The sequence below is a fragment of the Ambystoma mexicanum genome, chromosome 13 (genome assembly GCF_040938575.1).
Source record: "Ambystoma mexicanum isolate Mex_15411 chromosome 13, UKY_AmexF1_1, whole genome shotgun sequence".
Taxonomy (NCBI): domain Eukaryota; kingdom Metazoa; phylum Chordata; class Amphibia; order Caudata; family Ambystomatidae; genus Ambystoma; species Ambystoma mexicanum.
In genome coordinates, this window is record NC_090938.1 from 416,589,368 (window position 1) to 416,612,103 (window position 22,736).

The 22,736-nt window shown below is 45.0% G+C and overlaps 1 protein-coding gene across 3 annotated transcripts in view; it reads left to right on the forward strand.

Annotated features, from left to right (window-relative positions):
* The window catches only part of METTL17 (methyltransferase like 17), a 480,739-nt gene that overhangs the window by 450,888 nt on the left and 7,115 nt on the right, over positions 1 to 22,736 (forward strand). For all 3 annotated transcript variants that reach the window (XM_069634026.1, XM_069634027.1, XM_069634028.1), the window contains one exon: positions 5,435 to 5,527. In XM_069634026.1, coding sequence (XP_069490127.1) covers positions 5,435 to 5,527 — 93 coding nt within the window. The remainder of the gene's footprint in view (positions 1 to 5,434; positions 5,528 to 22,736) is intronic.

The window sequence follows — 22,736 nt, forward strand, 5'->3', positions numbered from 1 at the left end:
CGCGCACCCAGGATTGCAAACGGATGCCGCCTATGTAAAAATCAAGATCAAGCAGAAACACTGAAACATCTAGTGATGCTTTGCCACAAAACTAAACAAAACCGATGTGTATACCTCCAGCCACTCATATTAAACCATTGAATGGCCGAGGAAGAACAAATTTGGAACAGACGAATCTCGGGAGAGACCACTAGATGGACTGTGGCATTGGTGAAGCTAATAGAACTAGCGTTCAGCAGATCAGCCAGATCTCGAGTAAGGACTTAGCTAGCTGACACCTAACCTGTGGAGCGGGGTTCTCAGGTAGGAAAACGAACATTGAAAAAAGAAGATAAATAGCAAGTAAGAGTCAACCATCGTTAGTAACGATAGAGAAATCCAGGCCCACAGACACTTCCCTTTGTGAGGGGTCGCAAACAACCCCAAGATGCTAGGCTAGAAGACAGTAAAATGCCAAGAAAATGACAATATTTCAGTTATGTAGATTTGGAGAATGAAAGAAAACAAGAAGCCAACCTGTAACTGCAGACTCTTGAAAAAAAATCATTTTTCTTTTGATTAAATTCAAGTAAATAAAATATATATATATGTATGTATGTGTGTGTATGTATATATATATATATATATATATATATATATATATATATATATATATATATATATATATATATATATATATATATATATATAATGGTTCAGGTTCCTTGAACCATGTTAGCCAAGGGGTGAATAGAATGTTGATCCAAAGAAAAAGAGTTGTTACCTTAATTAGGCTAATAAAGTCATTTATTTTGATTATTTGCAACCTTTCGTGGAATGTCTCCACTTCCTCGGGCAAGGATGGAATGAAGCCTTTGAAAAACATTACAGCTTGCATAGCCCCTTCTGAAAATACTCTTATCTGTTCCTGTCTGTACCCAATTTGTTGTTTTGCTAAGAGAGGCATTTATTGGATGTTCAACTCCCCCACCCATTGTGATATTCGAGGTCTAAATGGTACACTTTAAGTGGGGCAGTTGTCGTGGAACTGAAGAGCAGTGAAGGAAAAAAGCCCACCATGTTAGTGCTCTCAGGAAGGCAGGATGTCATGGGTCTGTGTCATTGTATGTTCAGTTTAGTTGAAACTCTGTGTGTCAGGCCAGTCTCTTTACAAGATCAATGGTAGCACAAACGTCATCAACATATTGGGCTTGTTCCTCTAGAGGTCTGAAAGAGGGTATACATAGACAGTTGTGTTAGGCCTGTGACTCGTGGAGCCCAGTGCGGTAATATTGTGTCCAATACCATATTGGGATTGTGTTACATTACAATCAAGAGGAAAGGGTGGGCTTTGACTAGAGACAGGGGCTCTTGCAAGAAGCTCTTCGGGTGGGGCATTTTCTAGGGCAGATGGGGCTGGGTTGGAGGGAGTCTGGCATTGATTCGTTGTCTTGGATGGCCAGGTGAGGCTGGTGCAGTGTCAATTGAATGCCTGTGAACGGCTTTGGAAATAATAATGGAAAGTGTCTGGTCTGATTGTTGGTATCCCTGTATCTCTATGGATGGAAAAAGTGCAAGTATGTTAGTTAGTGACTCATGAAACCGCAATGTCTGTTCAAGCCACCCGACAGTGTATTGAAAATGTGCATGCATTTGAATTCTTCTTTTTCTGGCTTCATCAGTCCTGAAATTACCCCAGAGTACAACTTTGAGATCATCTAGGGTATGATTAGCTTCTGAATAATGCTCACCAACTGGACTCTCGTTTGTGCATCGCCTGACACTTTGACTATGGAGCTTCCTGGTTTGTGTAGAGGTTGGCTAGTTTCTCCAAGATAATATGCACAATATTGCTGGATGCACATGTGTTGCGTGATATGATTCTCTTAAATTTGACTTGGTAGGAGCTCATTCTCTGCATACCAGAAAACAAAATGCATAAAAGCCTTTAGTTTTCGTTATGCACCATTTTCATTTAAGTTTATGGCAGAGAGGAGGGGTGGATCGGAACTTACGGTTCCGCTGCCCCTTCCTCTTCACCATACAAATACTATAGCATTTGCACCAACATGGATTTTCATGCTGGTGCAAATGCTGTGGATTCCTATGGAGCCCGTTGACTTTTTTTCACCAGTAATAAGAAGGCAGAATCCATTGTAAACGCTGCCTATGTGTAGGTGGCAGACAGCGTTTACTCCATTTGCATGCCCGAGTGCAAAAGGGCATCATGCAAGTGTGTATGCTGCTTTTTCCGCTACCCTTTTGCCCTCCGCCGTGCAAATGAGGAAAGTTTGGGTGTCAGGAACAGTTTACACAAGTGTAAACGTAACTAGTTCCCGCCGCCTAATTGCAGGAGACTCCAAGATGAGCTTCTTAGTGTGTGAGGGTCTAATAAATATGTATATTTTTATGCATCTGTGTGGGACTTTATTACTTTTCTGTCTCGAAGTGTGGCTAACTACTTACATACACCCCTTAGCTCCTGAAGCGTGCCTTTCAGCTCGGGATACATTGCATTGAGAGAGTTTGGCTACACTGTCAGTAACCTTGTATTTTGGATTTGTTTTCATTTGAACCATGCGTAACAGTGTAATCGTAAATGTGAAACCTCACAGGGGACCTGCATCTGGGTGCTGATGGATTTTAAAGAGTTCATAGCAAGAAAAGATTTTTGAAAAAGATAGGTTTTTATCTTTTTCCTTAACTGCAAAATGGAACGTGAATAAGTCCTGCTGAAGCTGGCTCCACAGTTTAGGGCATGGTTGTCTGACCCCAGGCCCAGAGGGCCGGAATCCTGAAGGGTTTTCAGGATATCCCTTATTAATATATTCTTCAGCAGAAATGTGCTTACTTTTAGAATCCTTGCATGCACATTTCTCTCATGAATATTAATGAGGGAAATCCTGAAAACGCGTCAGGATTCTGGCCTTCAAGGTCTGGAGTTTGGACAAGCCGGGGTTTAGCAACTAATATGGAGAATCATCTGTCACCTCAAAATGGAAGAGTGAATCAGGCACCACTAATACATTTTTATCTTCAGAATGAAGTGATCTCTTTGGATAGTATAGAGACATTTTCATACATAGGTATGGTGTGGCTTGATCATGAATGCACTTGTAGGTTAAACAAAGAATTTTAAATAGGATCCTTTGCTGAACAGGAAGCCAGTGAAGTTGTCTAAGATGACTAGACACCATAGCAGATATGGAGAGATTGAACATCAAATGCACTGCAGCGTTTTAAATCAATTGTATCTTGTGTAGCAAAATCCTACAGATGCCGGCATAACAGGTGTTGGCCTAATCTAAGTGGGAATTTATGAAAGCACCCACCATAAGAGCATGGAATTATTTGGGAACAAACCTTGTTCACCAACTAGGTTGGCCTTACAGTAGCCTACCACAGGTCTGGTTCTGATAATCTGTCTCAACAATATGCTTGGTTTCTACCATTTTAAGCACAGCCTTTTGTAACCTTCATTGATAACAATACAATGTATATCGAATAAAAAATGTGCGTTGATGATGGAAGTGTGCTTTAAATATGTCACTAGTGATTCTCTGTAATGTTGATGACTTATTTAAAAGTTTACTTTTTTCCCGACCTGATATTTTTTTACCCTGTCTTCTGTAAGTGGGGAGATTGTCAAGTGGGCTCCATGCAGAGCACAGCTTTTCGAATACATTCAAACAGATTTATTTGGGGCTCCTTTCCACATAAGTGGGCAATTAAATGATGGCAAACAACCAAAGCAAATCTTCTTACTTCCAATTCTTTCTCGAGTCTCTCTGGGCCTCTACCCAGCATCACTTGGTATCTAGATATAAGGTTGCTCCACTGGGTGATTGCTCGGATGCTGGTGGTCTTTTCCTGGAGAGGCTACAGGCAGAGGAAGCACTGTTCAGGAGTTGTAGGAGTCCACTCGGAAGCTCCAGGGTCTGCTGCAGCCAGACCTGTATCTTCCCACAGTTATTGTGAGCTATTAGGGTCTCTGATCTGGTATGGTTTCAGCCCCACTCCCTGTCGCAGGGTGCTGATCCAGGTGCTACCCAACCAGTCTCACTTTCCTCCTCGCGATTTGGTGAACACTTGTGCCTTGGACTGCCACTGGACCTCCCTTGCACCGGTTAATGACTACCCTCCTTGACGTTCCGCCACATGTTCATTCCTCTTCCCACTCCCACCAGACAACTAAAAGGGAAACCAGATCTTTCTTCCATTTTATAAATGACTTTACATCTCCATTAAACTTCCTCCCTCTCTATCGCCCTCATCTCTTTAGATGTTGTGTACCTCTTCCACCTTCCTTGTTGGTCTACACCTCTTACAGCCTCCTCAGCATGCTCTCCTCCTCCTTGATCTTCACTAATTAACAGTCCCCTATGTTCTCCTACTTCCTCCTATATTTTTACTGCCTCCGACATCTTCCCCTTTCTTCCCTCCTCTTTCTCAGTGTTTACCTCCTCCAACCTTTCTTCTCTCCCCTCTTACTCCTGTTCCCTCTGCACCTCCTCTGTCTGTAACACCCACTCCTCCTGCACCTCCAGCTCTGCCACCGCTATGCCACCTCCATCTGCTGCTGGCTCTGCTATTCCAGATCCATACACTATTTCCGTTCCCTTCTCTTTCTGGGTCAAATATTCCTTTTCCTGCCTCTCTAAGTCATGTGGGGGTTCCTGATTGATACACCTTAGGGATTGGTAAATGCTTAATGGGTTTCTTTGTACAGGTGTGAGTGGTTGCTCATGCATGTTTCCTCCCGGTCATGGTCTAAGCCTTTAAAAGGCGGGGTCTGCCATCTTTGTGTTAATTGTGCACAAGCAAGATGAACCATACCCCAGTGGCTCCCTGGTTGGAGCCAGAGTCTCTTTAGCACTCCGTCCATTTACCATAAATGTAAGCATTGGGTGTCTGTCTTTTCTTGCTGGATAACATTGATAACTATCTGGTTTGCATGTGTTGCATCGTTACACTATTTTTTTTCTATGAGGTTCTAACACTGGTTCGTAACTTAATGGGGCTGTGGCCTGCTTTCCAGTTATTAGGGTAAGTCCTCACAGGGTCTCGATCTGTAAGGTTTGCAGTGGGACGACCTGCTGCTGGCCTCTTCCTGAGCAGGACGGACAGGGCCGAGGGATCCTCCCCATGCTGTCGCTGAGCCGGGTACCATGAAGAAGGTGATGCCTGGCTCCCTGGGTCACTCCCATGCTAAAAGTCATGCCAAGGCAGTTGTCATCACTAGAGTACCGACCACGCAATCCACTCAGTTTCCCATATCTTTTTTTTCCCCACTTTTTGTTTATTTTTCTGTTTTTGCACCTATTTTACTTAACTTTATCCTCTTCGTATATAGTTGCCAAAATGGGACACCATTTATTTTCTTCAAGATCACTTAACATGGTGAGTAGCTATGCAACAGGCATACAAATGCTTTGTTTTTTCTTTTTTTCATCAGTGCCCTCATCCACTGCCCTGTCCTCTTAAGGCGAAGAAGGAAAGTGTACCTTGCAATTTTATTCAAGCCTTTCAGCCGCTCCCGTTCAGCTGGGTGAGTATTACAGTGGCGAGTGGCACTGATGTGTTTGTGCTTGGCTGTCTGCTGTCGATGCCGCAGTGAAGTGGATTTAGGTGACCGTGTTATCGCTACCGCTCAAATGTGGAAGTGAACTGTCCTTTGCGATGGTTATAAAGTGAACCCCTCCTGCTACATCGTTATTTTCTACAGTTCTTGAAATAGAAATAAAAAGTTACACGTTGAGAATGTAAGGCAACATTGCAATGCAGATTACAGGTCGGACGGTAACCCCACACAAAACTTTGGTTTGGGAGGCATGGGCACCAGGATCCTGCATGGGATGGCTTAAACCCTGATTTTGTCAGTTCAGGGAATTGTGGATGAACAATAGCCATCCACCCTGAGCGCCTTCAGAAGAGGACACCCCACACCTCGACAGCCCACCTTAGTGTCCAATTGTGCTGCTTCAGAAAGGGAGGACAGCTGAATTGGGCTTTATAGTTTGCATTGTTTTCCACAGAAACTGGAGGACAACATGGTTGGCTCATTGAGATATCAGGTTATGTCCAATCTCTCAAAAAACCCAGAGCCAGTACGCTTTGAGTGGAAGGAAATAACATTCAAAGCAGAGCTAAAAACATAACGCCACAGGGGGGGACAGGGTAGGATTCATTTATTTCCATGAGCCGGCTTATTTTGCTCAGTTTTTGAAGCATGGATCCAAGGAAATGTTGGTTGCTGAACAGTGAAAAGCTAATGGTGGCAAGCTGGTTCCTTAGATGGAGCTCGATGTTTTATCTGAAGTTAAAAAAGAGTAAACCAGGTGAAATCGCCTTTACTTTTTTCCTTTTACAACTCTTAACAGTGACAACCCAAGAATGGCCATTCCCTACACCCTATGTAACATAAGAGACAAGACACAAATGCGATGGGATATTTGAAGGCCGCAGGTTTTATTAAATTCAGTTAGCTTACAGGCGATACATAAACAATCGTCGTCATTCATTTAAATCTTAATATTGTTGATTAGCTACACTGACACTTTGTTCATTTACTTTCGGGTTAAAGTTTTCAATTCAGGGCAATTTTGGTCCGGGGTAACAATTCACTTCCGAATGAATTACTTCCGGGGCATAGTTATTTTTTAATGTCCTGCCCCATCTGTCAATCAGTGCTTTTGACTTCCCCCTCTTCTACGGATGGAGTGCAGTCACATTCTTCCTGAGGCCGAGCCTGCTAAAGAGGCAGACTGACGTTGCACCCCCTTGATAAAGGGGTCCTTTTAGACCCTCCTCTCTTCCTATGATGATGCCTTCCCTAACGAAAGAGGGGGTTCTTGGAAGAACCAATGTAATAGCGAAAAGGGGCCTCTCCTCTGGTGATCACCACTAAGGTTCCCATTCCCCTATTGTTCCCCTTGCAATGAACGTGGATGCTTACATATTGTTAATGTAAATAATGTCTGCAAATTATGCTTTGCAGACACCTTTTGGCAATGGGTTACTATGGAATCCACCAGCTTTTAGCAGGTGCTGAATGGGGGTGGATTCCATAGGAATTAATTTGTTTTACACCTGCAAGGAAATCTCATTCAGGTGTGAAACAAATTGTCCTTTGAAGATGGAGAAGAGCACAGCAGAGATCTGAACTCTGCTTTGTGCCGCTTCTCTGCCTTCAACGGATTAGAGCATGGAACAGAAACACAGCATATGGCTTTACTTTCAGTAACACTGTATATTTCTGGATCAGAAGGAATAGCCTAAAGCACTGGTCTGCCGTTCCCTTATTCTTCTGGAAGACTGCCTGCAAATCTCTAATTACATAAATAATACTTTCTTGCATGGAGCTCAGAAGTACATGGTTTGTATTCACCCACTCTTGACGATGGTTATTTGACCTTCCCAAATATTTTCCCTGCACTATCTAGTAAGGAAATCGGACAGTAATTGGCCGGCAAGTCACTACCGCCTTTCTTATATATTGGGACGATCACTGCTTTTTGCCAAGAAGGAGGCATAGTCCCCAGTCTGATAGCGGCATTAAAACTTGTACATACAATAGGTGCTTACACCCCATCTTTATCCTGATACAAATCAACAGGGACAAAGTCCGGTCCTGCCGCTTTTCTGTTTTTTTTTAGATTTGAATGCTCTCTCCATTTCCTTCACATTGAGAGTGAAGTCTACCACTCCCAGTGGTGCTACCTCTCCATGCTGACATACAATGATACTCTTAGTCCTGATCACTCTATGAACCAGCAAAATGTGTTCACCAAGTGTCTGAGGGGATACAACAGTGGAGAGTCTTCTCACCGTTCAACTCCTCAGTGATCAATTTCCAAAATAAAACACTATCTCTCTCATCACAGCCCTTGTGGAGATCTCTCCACTGGCTGGCAACATATTCTCTTTTTTGTGGCAACTAGATTTTTATAGTCAGCTCTATACAGTCTTAGATTTCCTTTATCCACTCCGGGGCCAGATCTAACGCTAACTGAAATCATTTTTTAGCCTCTCTGAAAGCCTCAACGCAACAGCGACCTTTGGCCAGTACTTACCTCTTAACTTGTTGCTTAGTGTGGGTAATAAATGGGATAAGGCTTTCTCTGAGTACTTCAAATTCTCTCAAAACATCATTATCGGTGCTATATTCACTGCAGATGGCTCCTATATTCTCCAGAATAGTATAATACATGGCTGGTTTTAGAGCTACCTGCGAGTTAGCCTCTATCTGGCCACCGCCCGCATTTATTTTGTTCCTCAAAATACTTATACTTAATGGCTTATGATCACTTTCAGACCTTTCCAGGATCTCAAAGTTACATAGCTTGGCCCAACCTTTAGTTCTGATTAAAATAAAATCTATATTACATACTCCAATATAACCTGCAAAGGCACTTTGGCCGGGTGGTCCTTTCCAAAGCGACTGTTGCATACCCTTAGATTTAAGTTGGAGAGTGTCCAAACAGTATCAATTGCTAAGTGGTGAACTCACCTTGCGGGCTTGACCACCAGAGTAGGTATATCCCAAGCGATGTCCTGGTCTTACCATAAGCCTTCTAGTTTGTTGATTGGCTCGAACTGTAAATATAGGTCTCCTGCTACCACAATATACCGGCAATGTATCAGGAGGATACCTCGGGGGCATGGCGCTCATCTTGGAAGCAAGATGGCGCAAAGCAACACAGGTTCGATCCCCGGGTCCGTGCTTACAAACCTCTGATTATTAAGCGTATTATAAATAACCAATTATAATTATTATTAGCGTTATCCCTTCTGTTTTCAATGTCTTCGAGTCTCGCCAGGCACCTGTCTCCCGTGGGTCTGCTATAAATGTTGGACAATGATAACTCCACCCCCTCGTTGTTTTGGATAAACAAGTGTTGGAGATCTGACAAACCGGTTTGATCAACAACCACCTGCCAGTTAAGTGATAGATCTGTTAGGATATTTCGTGGAATTTTGGGGAGCTTGTTGGGGTTTCCTTATCTGCTTCTCTCCCCTCTCGGCATGAATGAACTCAGAGAGGTCTTCAGAGCCAGCCTGCCTGCCAGCGAATGCCTCACGCTCCGAGAGCCAAGGAAGAAAGATAACCTCTTTCACTTCACTGCACATCCCTTTTAAACCAGCCTCTGAGATCTGCCTATGAAGTGTATGTTTGCTTAAAGAAAGTGTAAGAAAATGCCTGCCTCTGACTATGTCATGTGCCACTCAACACCATCCCCCAATTAGCCAACCCTCTAGAAAGTTCCAGAGAGCATGTGTTCAGCCTTCACCTTTGCACAGAGATTCAGGCAAAGAAACGGCAGCTAACGAGTTACATTTCTGCACCAGCTCCTGCTCGGAAAGTCTTTTAAACAATAAGCTTGCTGTGAGAGAAATGAATTTCGCCCCCTCAGCTCACATTTTTTCACGTCTTCACCGCAAAAATGATTTGAATTCTCCATGTTTGTTTTCCGAGCGCATTTTACAGCCTTCATAAAATGAGCCGGCTTGTACCATAGTCTGGACCAACATTTGGCACCAAAGAGCTATGGACTAAGCTGTAAATATTATCAGGATATTAGAGATTTAGTAGGTTAGGGTAAATAATTGTTAGTCTTAATCTTCATTGCAAACCAGTCCATAGTGAACCATGGTGTGGTGCAAATGATAACATCAGCTTTTATGTAATGCCAAATTCAACCTCACTTTTACCTTGTATGTTTTCCATGCATTCACAAAGTGACTCACACCAGATTCAGCCCAGAGTCTCACATTCTTGTTGAACAATGGGGTCCGTTTTCATTTTTGGTGAAATTCTGATCTGGTTAAAATTCAGAGCCTCCTTTTTTCCTATAGATCTAGCCAAATCAAAAGGCCACCACTTGGCCTGCGTCTAGGGCCTTTTATCACTGGCACATAGAAGGTTTGATAGCCTTGCAAAACAACTGTTTCTAGCACCCAAGTATCTTGCATGAGTATTATTTGGACATTTCTGATAAGAGATACAATCTGGATCCTTGCCAGCCCTGCTATATTCCAGGATAGGCGCCTATGGCTGTTGGGCTGCCCCACACTGCACTCTCCTGCGGTCAGTCAATCTATTTCTTTGAGATCGCTACACTCATTACATCTCGTTTGTCTATGAAGTCCCATTTTATGACCTCCTTCAACATTCTTTCTTTCCATACCTGCTCCACCAGGGCCAGTTTTTGTGAGATCAGGGTTGCTTAACCAGGCCAGAAATATTGTGGTGGGCTTTAGTATTTTTTTGACACTCTTCGGTGGGTAAGTAATACCCAATATTCCGTCAACCAGGTCTCATGATCTCAAAAATACCTGCACATAATCTGACCTAGTGTTAGAGGTAGTGGACCTGATGCATCTAACTAGATCTTCCCTGATTATTGAAAGACATCCTTTAGAATGTCTGAACCAGTGCATGCATTTATTAATGCCTCCTGATCTTCATACGAATTTGGTGACAAACGGGTTACATTGGCCATAATTAATGAACAGCAAACTCTGCTAATCGTGCTGTAGGGGGTTCTATCAGTGCCTTCCCATCACAGTTATTCCTATTGGGTCTCACAACTGGGATTAGGTTGGGAACTGATAACAGTAAATATTGTGAACTGGGTGCCCTGTTATTGAAATTACTCAGCCCCCTAGGTGGCCTTGTTATGGGATTTCCCAAGCCCAAAGGGACAGTTCTATTTTGAAGGGCTGGAGCAGCCGTGATTAGCCTGCTCACTTTGCCATCTTTGCAGTGTGCAGTTGGTGAATTACTTTGGGAGTTAGTGCTCTTGATCATTTGAATTGCTTGGGCGGCATTCAAAAGGGTCAGTGAAGCCACAGTTTCTTTTAACAGATTAATTTTGCTGGTCAACTCCCCATGCCGACCCCCTTTTTTTTATCTGCAATTGTATCTTTGATTTCCAAGTGTTTAATGCCAGGGGTGGAATAAGATGGAAAATCCAGTAAGCTGGTTTGAGCGCTAGAATCTTATTGACAGTAATCACTACTTGACTTCTTGTATCCTTTTTTGGTCGGAAAGGTGCACATAACTTCTTTCTTACCCTGATTTTAGGGCCTGTGTTAGGCAAGATAGTCTGCAGTACCCTTTTGGGTGCACTAAAACAACCCTGACCTCCTGGCAATAGGAACCCAACCTTTGGTATAAGTCTGTACTACACAGGTTGGTAGTGTGATTGAGCAGCCAGGCTGATCTCAAGAGGGGTCAGTGTGAGCAGTAAGGTATTTACACAGAGATTCACAGTGACAAGTATCCAAATAAACACTTACACTCAAGGTTTCTTGATTAAACAAGTATTAATTTAACAGTCAGTTTGAATAAGCCTTCATCAGAAGGGAGCAATATAATAGCAACACACAAATACCTTCAAAATACACTCTTAGTTTCTCTAAATCAGCAAATACCCATTTGGGATGACACACAGACACTCCTACACCCTCAGGTGACTTAAATATCTAGGGCACTGTGGACATTAATATATCACTGTACATTTAGAGCATTACAAAGATGAGGTTCAACGAAAAGAGTTATTAGAATAAACAAGAGATCACAAATATTTTTAAGCAGGTAAGTACTTTTGAAACCCCCACTGCAAAGAAACACAAAGTTAGAGGGAAGAAGAGTCATTCAGGGAGCCAGGCCAGGCCAATGTCAAATGGGCAAAAGTCTAGGTAGACTGAAGCACTTCCCAGATGTAGGTAAAAGTCTTGCACAATGTTTTAGAGGTCTTTGTAGGAAAGAAGAAAACAAAGTAGGGCCACAAGCTGTTAGGCTTGTGAGAGTAGAAGATGCAAGCAACTCTACAGAGCAACTTAGACAAGTCTCAACTGAGGACAAGCAAGGCTACACAACAAGAGATAAGTTCTTTTAGACTGTAAAGTACCTTTTAGTTTGAAGAAAAGTGTGGTAGATGACTTCTGTTCCTGGTCCTCAGTCATGGGACAAGAGGGAGGACTTCTGGGGACTCATGCACTGCAATGGGACAGTCACCGACACCAACCAGCAATCGTCAAATAAGTGGCACTAGTGTTTGAGCTCCTTGCGTCTAACGCAAATAGCACCACCGCGGTTTCTGGCTGTCGAGATGGGCCTTCCCTGCATCTGGGGTCCAGCACTCTGTTGAGTTGGCTCATGCTCGGTCAGTCCTACTTCCTGGGAGTCCGGAGGGGCCAGCTTAAAAGTGATGCACTCCGAATCTGGTGTTCCTCTCCCTGGCACTTCGGTTCCAGCAGCAGCAAGGAAGTTCAGCCAGCTCAGAGAGGATGTCCAGACAAGTTCACTTTCCACCAACTCAAGGGAAGAAGTCATCCTTGCAGGGCTTCTCTAATCGAGGCGAATTCGGAGCTTCAGCACAGCAGCAGGGCTTCACCGGGCAAACCAACGGTCCAGGAGTCTCTTCCAAGTTGTTCTTCGGATTCCTTCTTGCAGTGGTCGACTCTGCCTTTCAAGCCAAAAAGCCTCACCTTTAATGCAGGTTTCTCCCATTCATTCCAGCCTAGCTGTCAGTCAAACAGCAGGGTGGCTGTCCTTGCTAGCCAATCATCTTTGGGTGCATTCCTGTAACCAAGGGGATTAAGCACAGGGAGTTTCGGGCACCTCCCTCACTTGCGGCCCCTGCCAGACATACTGGAGCCAGAGGCAGGCTTCACTCGTGAATCCCGCCAAAGGCAAAACGAACAAAGGGACCAAACCTGGTTTGGCGTGCAGAATACATCTCAAGAAGGACTTTTCCACAAAGAAATGGCAAAAAAAGACGAACAGGGCCAGTTTGACAAAAATGGTACCCCATGGGTGCTTTACTGCAGCTGCGAACGCAACCCACGGTAAAAGCACACCACAATAGTTAAAAGTAAACCACTGCCACCAGCCATTCGTCGTAGAAAGTGTAACCTAAAAATGTTACATGAGAACCTAAACAAAGGGGATACGAAGTAACCCCTCTAGCATCCTATAATAAGATTGTGTGTGCTGTGTCTAGAACGTTAGAAATGTAAGTAAAGTCAATTTCACATTACTGCACTTGGAAACAGTAGTTTATCCAAGAGAAGGTATTTAAACCTTTGGGAAATCTAGAAGACTTCCCTGTGTCACTGCACTGAAGGTGCTGTGTGACACGATGTAAAAAGATGCCTATGGAGTTTGTCAGACTCCAAAAAAAAACAAAAGAAACAGTGTTCGAATAACAGAAAAATACATGAGAGAGTGCGAAAAAGGGTCTCACTCTCTCCAGGTAAAAATGAAAGTCCTAGAGTCCAGCAAAAGGGCTGGGGGTCGCTAAGGTAGAGAGGAATTGGCACATTTCTGAGAATTCTCCCAAACAGCCCCTTATCAGCATGCTTCACAGTGGAGCCCTCAATTATAAGCTACTCATACGTATTAGTGGGGGAATAAACAAGTTTGCTGGTGAGGGCACACTCTTGAACTCTTTCCCACCCATTCTCACCCTTTGTAGGGACATCCAAAACACACGGGGTGGGGGGGGGGGGGAGAGTATCTTCAATTATTCCTCTACTTGTTCGGGATCTCCTTTTTTGGCATGAATCTCAATAACATTGATTGCCCTACTCCCTCCCCCTATCCGATATCCATTATCAGGGAGGGCATAATTCTTCCCACACCCTTTGCCCTGGTTTCTGGCCAACTACAGACTGATCCAGAGGGTCCTTCCGGAGGCATCAGCCATTGGCAGGACCTTCACCGTTAGCCGGTGGCACTAGTGTGTCATGGGGAGCTATCGTAAGTTCATTTTCCCCAATTATCGCCACACAATTCAAGCCATTCCCTTGGACAGCCATGGGCAGACCATTATCCATGGGCCCCGCAGTCACAGTGAAGTTCTTGTGGCAGTCTATATTGTCAATATTGTGTAGTTCACCCCATGATCTTGGTAATTAGGGTATTCACGTCTTTAATGGGCTTGAAGAAATGGGAGATTTTTCTCCGCCTATGCTGCAGGGTTATCAAAGTTTCGGCTTTCCTTTTTGCCATGCTTTATGCAGTAAAGGCAATCGCGTAAAGCTTAACCTAGTCAGGCTTGTGCACCCCCAAATCCAAAAGAAAAACCTCCTGCAGTTTAACACCTGCTCCCAATTCTCTGGAGCTGAAGCAAGCAGATGTCTGCCCAAAAAGTAATTAAGTGGCCTCTGACAAAGAGAAGGTTATACAGCACCACGAGTGGGGCATGACTGACTGGCTTGGGGGGCATCCATAGTCTGACTCCTCCTGCCCCCCTGCAAACTCCTAGCTGAAATAATATGAAATAAAACCGTAGTTGACAAATTGGTGCGTTAAACAGCCTGTGGCTGAGGCTGGGTCAGACAGTTCCCGTTCCAGTAAGTCTTCCGGTGCCTGGTCAAGCGAAGGGTCAAAACCTCCCACCTATGATCATGCGGGCCACTCTCACCCTTCATCACAGAACACCTGCGGCACAGAACACTGCTGTTTGCCCTTGACTGCCTGGGTGGTAGTAACACTGTTGAGGTAATATCATGGGGAGATGCACATTCAGTTCTAGAGATAACATCACGAGGACCAGTGGTGTGATGATAGTAGTAGTAGTAGTACTAGTAAGGATGATCCTGTGGAAATATGGCGAGTAATATCAGGAAGAAGAGGAGGAGAAATAGAGAGTTACATCAGGTTGCGAGCTAAACCATAGCCATTTAGAGCAGACCCGGTTTCCCTTAGGCAGGATCAGTCCGTGGCAGGACAAACACGCTGCGACAGATTTTATGGTGAGTTCAGAGAGACTGAGAAGGAGCTCCCACGAGAAAGTCCAGACAGACCAATTGTATACCTCTCTCTGCCAGCCGCATCCAGTAATTTGCCTGCTCATAGTACAGGCCCCTGGAAATTCCGCATCTAGATAAGCTTAAGAAGTAAAACTGGTTTGAGTCTCCCTAAAGCCCACACACCAGGAATGGGTTTGGTTACCCTGTTTGAACAACAGACAGTTGCTGCAGAAGTCAGGAGTGCCTAGTCCTAAAACCTGTTTGTATTGGGTAAGATCCTGGTTTGATTTGCCCAATCTTGTACCATAATCCTTAAAAAGATGAACACTGATACCGGGTCTTTGCATCCTTCATGATCCCAGGTGGAACTGTGTGAAAGGACTTTTTTTTTTTATATAGTTTATTACAAACTTTTAAAAAGAAAAAAAAACAATCACATTGCAACTCAGATCTCAGATTTCCTGACTCCATTCCCTCTTCCCAACTGTAGTCCTTCGATTTTGGTTTTGTTAAGTCACGAAACAACAAAAGATCAAGCAAAAAATGACAAACGAAAAGAAGCACTGTTTCAAAGTATTATCCAAGGACATTTTAAAATTGCTTTCTTTCACTTCTGGGAACACGTAGGCCATTCTTGATCACCCTTCAGTCAGAATGCTTGGAATGTAGTTGGTAAGAACTGATGTTATTGCAAACCTTCTGGCAAAAGAAGCAGAGAGGGAATCAAAGTATTGCTCTGCACAATACATCAGCAATATGTATTTCACTGCACCTTCAATGTAACAGCCAACATCCAATGTAATGCACCAAAGTGAGATTGAAACCATTGAACAGTGCTTTCACTTTCTTATAGCTGCATGCTGTGTCTAAAACTAGGTCAGTTAAAGCAACTTTACAATTAAAATGCTTACTTTCTAAACCTAATCTAGTTTAAATGTACAGTAAAATCACATTTAATTAACTAACCTATTGCGCATTCAAGGTACCTTTTAAACAGTGAGTAACCATAATGAGGAGTATGTGCCAACTTCTGTAAAAAGAAAATCACCTTTCTGAAGAAATGACATGGTTTTTGATGATTGGAATCTTTAGTTGGTATTTTATGATTGAAAACCACCAAAGAAATATTTCATTGCACAATTGCTAAATGACTGTTGCTGCTGCATCCATAAACAACCACTTTAGAACTTGAAAAGGCTCATCACAAACCTCCATAGAAACATATAATTGCAGAACTCCTAAATGGCGGTTGTGGTATTAAACACAACTTTACCACATCTCCAAAAGCGTGTTGCTATTAACACTATCTGCTAATAGCCTTCTAAACATCATGGGGGGTGGGTCATTATCACTTGGGGTAATGCCCTTTACTAAATTGTGGGCCTTGGCTTCACCTAAGTACACAACATTGAGTGGTACTGACCCTTCCCTCAGCCTACAAGACTTGTATGGATAGTCAAAATTAGGAAGACGATGTCCAGTAATTTTGTAGATATTTATAATCCATCAATTCTTTCATATCACATGGATAATATCCTGCATATTTGTTGCCGTTGGTGTAGGTAGACTTTTCATGTTTAAGTATGAACTATCTACCACTGCAGTCAAGTACTTTCTTTAAAAGAGCTTGGTTATTATACATCACACTGTGTGGTACTGGACACGCTCTTTTCCCTATGAAAATCTTTATCTTCAATGGTAACTGCTATTGTTGGATTCAGGATGTCGCCATGGGGGCTAAATGCATGCCTGCCTTGGAGAACCTTTTCGTATCCCACTATTAACGTGATGATTCAGAACTCTACACCCCAAGCAATTTCTTTTTTTGTGAGGGTGCGGGGGGGATATTTAATCTAGGATGGAGAGACAGCCACCAACACAACATATGTTTAATACCTAAACACCACTACCTTGACATACAGTTTGTGCTTACACACAGCATCAGCAGCATTGCTTTTCTTGATTCAGAGCTCTACATACAAAATGTAGAAGGCTAACACAATGCTGCATGCACTCAGTTGTTTCAGGAGCTCAACTATCTCCAACAAGAAACACTGTAGTAACTACTCTACTTGCCAACAAGGGGCCCTTAATGTACTAACAAGATTCCTCACAAGGAGATATTCACAGTCATGTAAAGACTGCCCTGAATGCTATGACTAACAAAGAAAAACTAGCACATTTGATACCTGTCATGTAGGACACATGGTTCAAAGACTAGACCAGCTCACAACGTATAAATTCGAATGACTTCCTTCCACCCACAGATTAACAGTCTTTGATGTAGTCTTTCTTCCGCACAAGCTGATTTTGGAAACCGTCAGCCACCAAGGGGTGCAGTGCATCTCATCTTCAGCTCTGCCTGGTGGTGTTGCTGTTATATACCCATATATGGGACATTTGGGCCAGTATATATGGAGTCGCCGTGCAATAACCGTAGTTCTTCTTTTCTGTGCCTTCATTACACTTCTAGATCACCACCCAACTTTTGCTAAATTTCGAGTGCGTTATGCCTAATAAACGGAAAGCCTTGGGCTTCAAGCCCTTCATGGAATGAGAATGGAAATGTCCATGCCGTAACCCTACATAGTTTGCCCCTAAGACCTTGTGGGAGGATCAAAACACTGGAGGTTGTGGCTCCTGCCTATCAATACACTCTAAGGCCCTCAGTGAGTATGCTGCAAAGCTCTTCATCTATTACGGCAAGGCTGATAAGAGCGCCCCTTATAAGTCCACGGGTTTGGAGTCCATAAAGACTGTGGTGCAGGAGCCAGTGAAGGAACGTTCTCTGGTTTGAAAGGACAAAAGAAAGCAGCAGCTGAGGATGAGTTCATGCTCGCCCTGTGAGTCGTCCAGGCATCCTTATTCTTCCTCTATGGAAGCAGTCATTACTCCTACCCCAGTGAAACCTCTGAGATTCACCACCTTTGATGCAGTTAATCTTTTACACTAAATCCTCTACTAGGAGATATTCAGGCAGCAGATGTTTGATATCTTTCTCAAGGCCATTGCAGATTTTGGGCAGTGCTGTCATCAGGACCCACCATGCCTGTTGATGGCAACAGTGGTGGTACTTTGGACCCTAGCTGCATGCCTGCTAGCTTTCTGCTCTGCTTTCGGAAATTTCCTCTTGAAGATGACTGAAATCTTCTATGTGGAAGGGGATTCCATCCTCTAGTTTTGAAGCATGTTCTTCAAGGGGCAATTGGGGATTTACCCAAGGAAGTTCTATGATGAGTGAGAGAACCTAATGGATATGGCTACTGGCCGGTAGGACACCAGTGGCAAGGACACTTCTTGGGACCGGGATATCCTTCCAGTGCTGGTGACCGGCTTCTTTTCAAAAGGCGAATACCAAAGTGGTGGAGACAATAAGGTTGTCTCTCTCCCAAACACGCCTATGGTCCCACCTGACCTGGCATTTTGGATGTGGATTTTCCATGGAAAATCCTGTTGCCGTAAAACCCAGAAGTTGTTGCCCCAGTGTTAGCCATCTAGGAGAGGCTGGCCTTGGTGCCTGTGGTGGACCGTGACCTTTCAAAAAACTTCAACATGCTCCCTTAGAGTCAGGCTTCCTTTCATCTCATCCATCACTGGAGCACTTGGTGATGTATGACGCAACAGTGGGTTTAAAGAATGCATTGTTCCCTGTTGGATCCCAGGCAAGGAGAGCATGAAGCTGAGTGCAATGGGCCACAAGGTCTTAGTGAGTGGTAGCCTTGCCTTGAGGGCTGGTAAATCTACCTTTGCATTGGCCAGGTGTATATTTGGTCTATGCTGTTGGATATCTTCAGAACAACAAATAATTTGTTAACCAAGGAGATAGAGGATTTCAACACTTTGGTGGGTAATGGTGAGGAGGCAGCACACCAGATTCTACAATCAGCCCTTGACATGCGTGATTGTGTAGCACATGCTATGGGTACTAGGTTGGTCTTTCAGAGACACTGTTGGATCAGGACCACCTGGTTTCACTCCTGATGTCTAGTTGAGACTTCTAGATATGCCACTTGATGGTGACGGCCTATTTGGGTCAGATGCTGGTTCAACCCTTGCAGAGGTTCCAGGCTCCTAAGGTCACAGCCAAGTTTGTAGGCTATACAGTTAAACAGACTTCTACCTCTGCTCTTGGGGAGGGAGGGTAGGGGTCATGCTTGTTGGCCCTTCACCTCTTTGCCCACATTGTAACTGGTCAGGCATCCTCTGTCACGCAGCCAGATCATTTATTTTCACCCGGCCAAGGTAGATGAAGATGAGCAGAGGGGTTGAGGTTTTGCCTCTGCTGTCCTACCTGGCCCCCAGTGCCAAGCCTCTGTGAATTGGGCTTGTTCCATTCAACTCTGTTGTAGATGATTCTCCCTCAACAGAGTGGCACCACAATACATCTAGCACCTGGATCTTACAGGTACTGCAACCCTTTTTCTTCAACGCCATCAGACTACTGTCCTTCTGACCCTTCACTGCATCTGGACTCTCCCTTATTGCAGGAGGTCCTTCAGCCTCTGCAGAAGGGAGCCATAGAATTGGTACCCCTATCAGAGCCAGGGAACGTCTGGTACTCCCTTTGCTTTCTAGCTTCTTGTGTTGATTAATCTCAAGCACTGGAGGTACCTGATGTTTGTGATTGGAAACAGCCACTACTGGTTCCACAGTCTGCCATTTGGTCTTTCCACAGCACCCTGGGTTGTCACCATCCTACTGGAGGTGGTGGCGGCTAGTCTCAGGAAGGAGAATATTCACGTCTTCCCCCCCCATCTGGCAATTAGCTCAATCAAGCCTGCACCCGGTCCTTGTGTTGGCACACTAGTACCGCACAGGCAGTCTGTTGCAGAGTTTGAGCTTCTCCCGTAACTTTAAAAAGTTCTGTGTTTCGTTGTCCTAGTCAGCCCGGTTCATCACAGCAGTCTTGGATGCCTTCCTGTCCATGGCCTTCTTCCTGAGGATCAAGTAGCGAATGTCCTTCAGATGGTCCATGTTTTTCCGTCCCAGAGGCTGTTTCTGTGTCTGCCTTTCTGTGTCTTTCCGGGCCTCGTGCATCTTGGTGGTGCCTGTGTCCTGGCAACACATTAGGCCACACCAGTTGCTAGTTCAGTATCCATGGGCTCTGTTCCAGGGTGACATGTAGGACCTATTGCAAGTTTTGGAATCTGTCTCAACATCCATATGGGAGATATGTTCGGGGGCATTGCTTCGGCAACCGTGGCTCTAAGATATCTGCAAAACCTTGTGGTGAGTGACCTTTGGTCCCTGACAGATGCCTGGGAACACATCAACTTGCAGTGCATTGCTTGTCAAATCCAACTGGAACTCCATTTTGCATTCCCAATGAGCCTGTTCATTCCGCTAAGCGAAGTTTAGGTCCATGTTGATTGGGATCCCTCTGGACAGGGCCCAGAGGAATGTGGTGCTTGGAGCTTCTGGACCTGTCCATATGCCCTCCTGGCAAGCATGTACTGGCTCTCCCCCTCGGATCGGCCTAGGTCTTCCCTCCATCTGAGCTTCAGGAACCTGAACATTCATGCTTGGCTGCTGAGAGGCTAAAGTATAGAGAGTGGGATTTAACAGACAGCATCCTAGAGTGGAAAGGAACACATCTGAGGCCAGCCACCAAGTCCATCTATGCCTCCATGTTCTCAACTTGATGTCGGTAGAGAGATCTAGATGCTTTATCTGTCCAGCTTCCACTTGCTGGTATTTCTGCTTTTTTTAAGCTAGGTTGGACTGCATATTGGCCCCCCCAATGGTGTACCTGGCTGCCACATCAGTCTTTGGAAGGATCTCTGAACAGGCTTCTCACACTCCCAATTGTTATGCAGTTTTTGCGAGGTTTGCGTAACTAGTTTCCCCCACGCTAGTTTGTTCCTGCTTGGGATTTGAACTTAGTTTTGACTTTCCTTATGGGTGTGGGTTTTGTATGCCTGCTCACCCGTAAGGTGATTTTCATGGTGGCAATCTCTTCCGCGAGATGGGTGAGTGAACTCTAGGCTCTCTATTAAACCTTCTTTGGAGTTATCCAAGGAGAAGATGAATTTTAGAGTGAGGCTGTCCTTCCTGACCACAGGTTGTTTGAATTACTTCTCTTGCAAGATCCATCTTCCTGTGTTTTTTCCTGTGCCTTATCCCTCTAAAATGAGGTAGAGGTTCCCTTGGCTGCTGTCAGGGATGGCACTCTATAAAGAGTGGCACAGGACACCCAGAAAGGGTTTGGGTGGTTGTGCCAAAAATAAGTGGACAGAGAAGTACACACACAGCAGAAAGGAAAGAGAACGAAGAGTAGGCAAGAGTAGTAAGGGGAAAGGTACAGAATGAATTCCCTCTTGGGGTGTATGCATATATAGGAAAAGAGTATTCCACGAACCTTGGGAAATACTCTAGCCTTCTGCACAGTTTGCTATAACAGAGGCCCACGCTGTTTGCTCATGGCTTGGAACAGCAGCTATGGGGGCAGGGGTTGACTGATGGGAACCAACAGACAAGCTCTGTACAAAAGGGTCTACAAACAGTACAAGAGAAGATACTTACAGACAAATCCAGGAAAGGAGGTTGATAGCAAACTAGCAGAAGGAAAATGAAGGGAAAGTCGTGTAACAGGATAGGATAGCAGAGGACAGTAAGGAACAAGGTTGAGAGCTCAGAGGAGCAGGAAAGCAATGAGCAAGCCCACAGGAGCAGGGCTGTAAGGTAGAGAGCCCAGAGGAAAAGGGCTTAGGGCAGCAGAGTAAAGCAGGCTGCACGGCAAGGAACCCAGAAGGGCCGGGCAGCAAGGAGTGGGCCCTGAGGGGCAGGGCCGCTGACCGTAAAAGGTTGCAGAGGACTGTAGAGGGCTGCTAGGCCGAGAACCCAGCGGAAAAAGGTAGGTAGTAGGCAGCGGAGCGTGATAAGCTGCAAAGTAGGAAGCCCAGAGGACAAGGGCTGTAGGCAGCCGGAGTGAGGCAGGCTGCAGAGCAGGGAGCCCAGAGGACAAGGGCTGTAGGCAGCCGGAGTGAGGCAGGCTGCAGAGCAGGGAGCCCAGAGGACAAGGGCTGAAGGCAGTCGGAGTGAGGCAGGCTGCAGAGCAGGGAGCCCAGAGGACAAGGGCCAATGCTGGAAAGCAGCAGAGCGTGATCAGCTGCAATGTAGAGAGCCCGGCAGGGCAAGGGCGGAGGCTGGAAGGCAGCAGAGCGTGATCGGCTGCAATGTGGAGAGCCCGGCAGGGCAAGGGCGGAGGCTGGAAGGCAGCAGAGCGCGATCAGCTGCAATGTGGAGAGCCCGGCAGGGCAAGGGCGGAGGCTGGAAGGCAGCAGAGCGTGATCGGCTGCAATGTGGAGAGCCCAGAGGAGCAGGGCTGTGAGGAAGAGAGCCCAGAGGAGCTGGACTGAGGCAGGGAGCCCAGAAGGCGAGGGCTGTAGGCAGCAGGGTGTAGCAAGCTGCAAGGCAGGGTCCAAGCAGGAGTGATGGTAAACTGCATACAAAGATCCGTAGAAAGACACGAAAGGTGGAGGAAGGTCTCTCAATGCAAGAGGCTGAGCCACTGCAGGCAGCAGCCTTTTATACTGCCTACCCCAGCACAGGGGTAGGCTAATTGGTTGCACCTGGCTAAGCACACCTGCGGACAATCGGCCACCTCCCTCTCTGTTCCTGAGCTGGTGGAAGCAGAGCCAATCCCTAGGGCTTCTTGGGGGTGTAGTTCCTTTGATGACCAATAGGAACAGCCAGGAATCGATGCTTATAGCCAAGTGCATTGTGGTATGCCTAGTTTGTTGGAAAAAATAATAAAGCACCAAAGTCTCGCAAATGGGAAATAAAGTCCCCAAAGTAAATATAGATTGATCCAAGAGTCTGTTGTAAATAAATGATAAACAAATAGTCCATATTGAGCGCAAATGGATGCGCCCATGGCGCAGGCATGACAGCTGCACCCAGTTTGAGCCCTCAGACCCTTTGTCTCAGACAAGGGACATCAGGAAAGATGACCAGCTTTGTGGGTTATGCTGGTGCCTTTGCAGGCATGACTG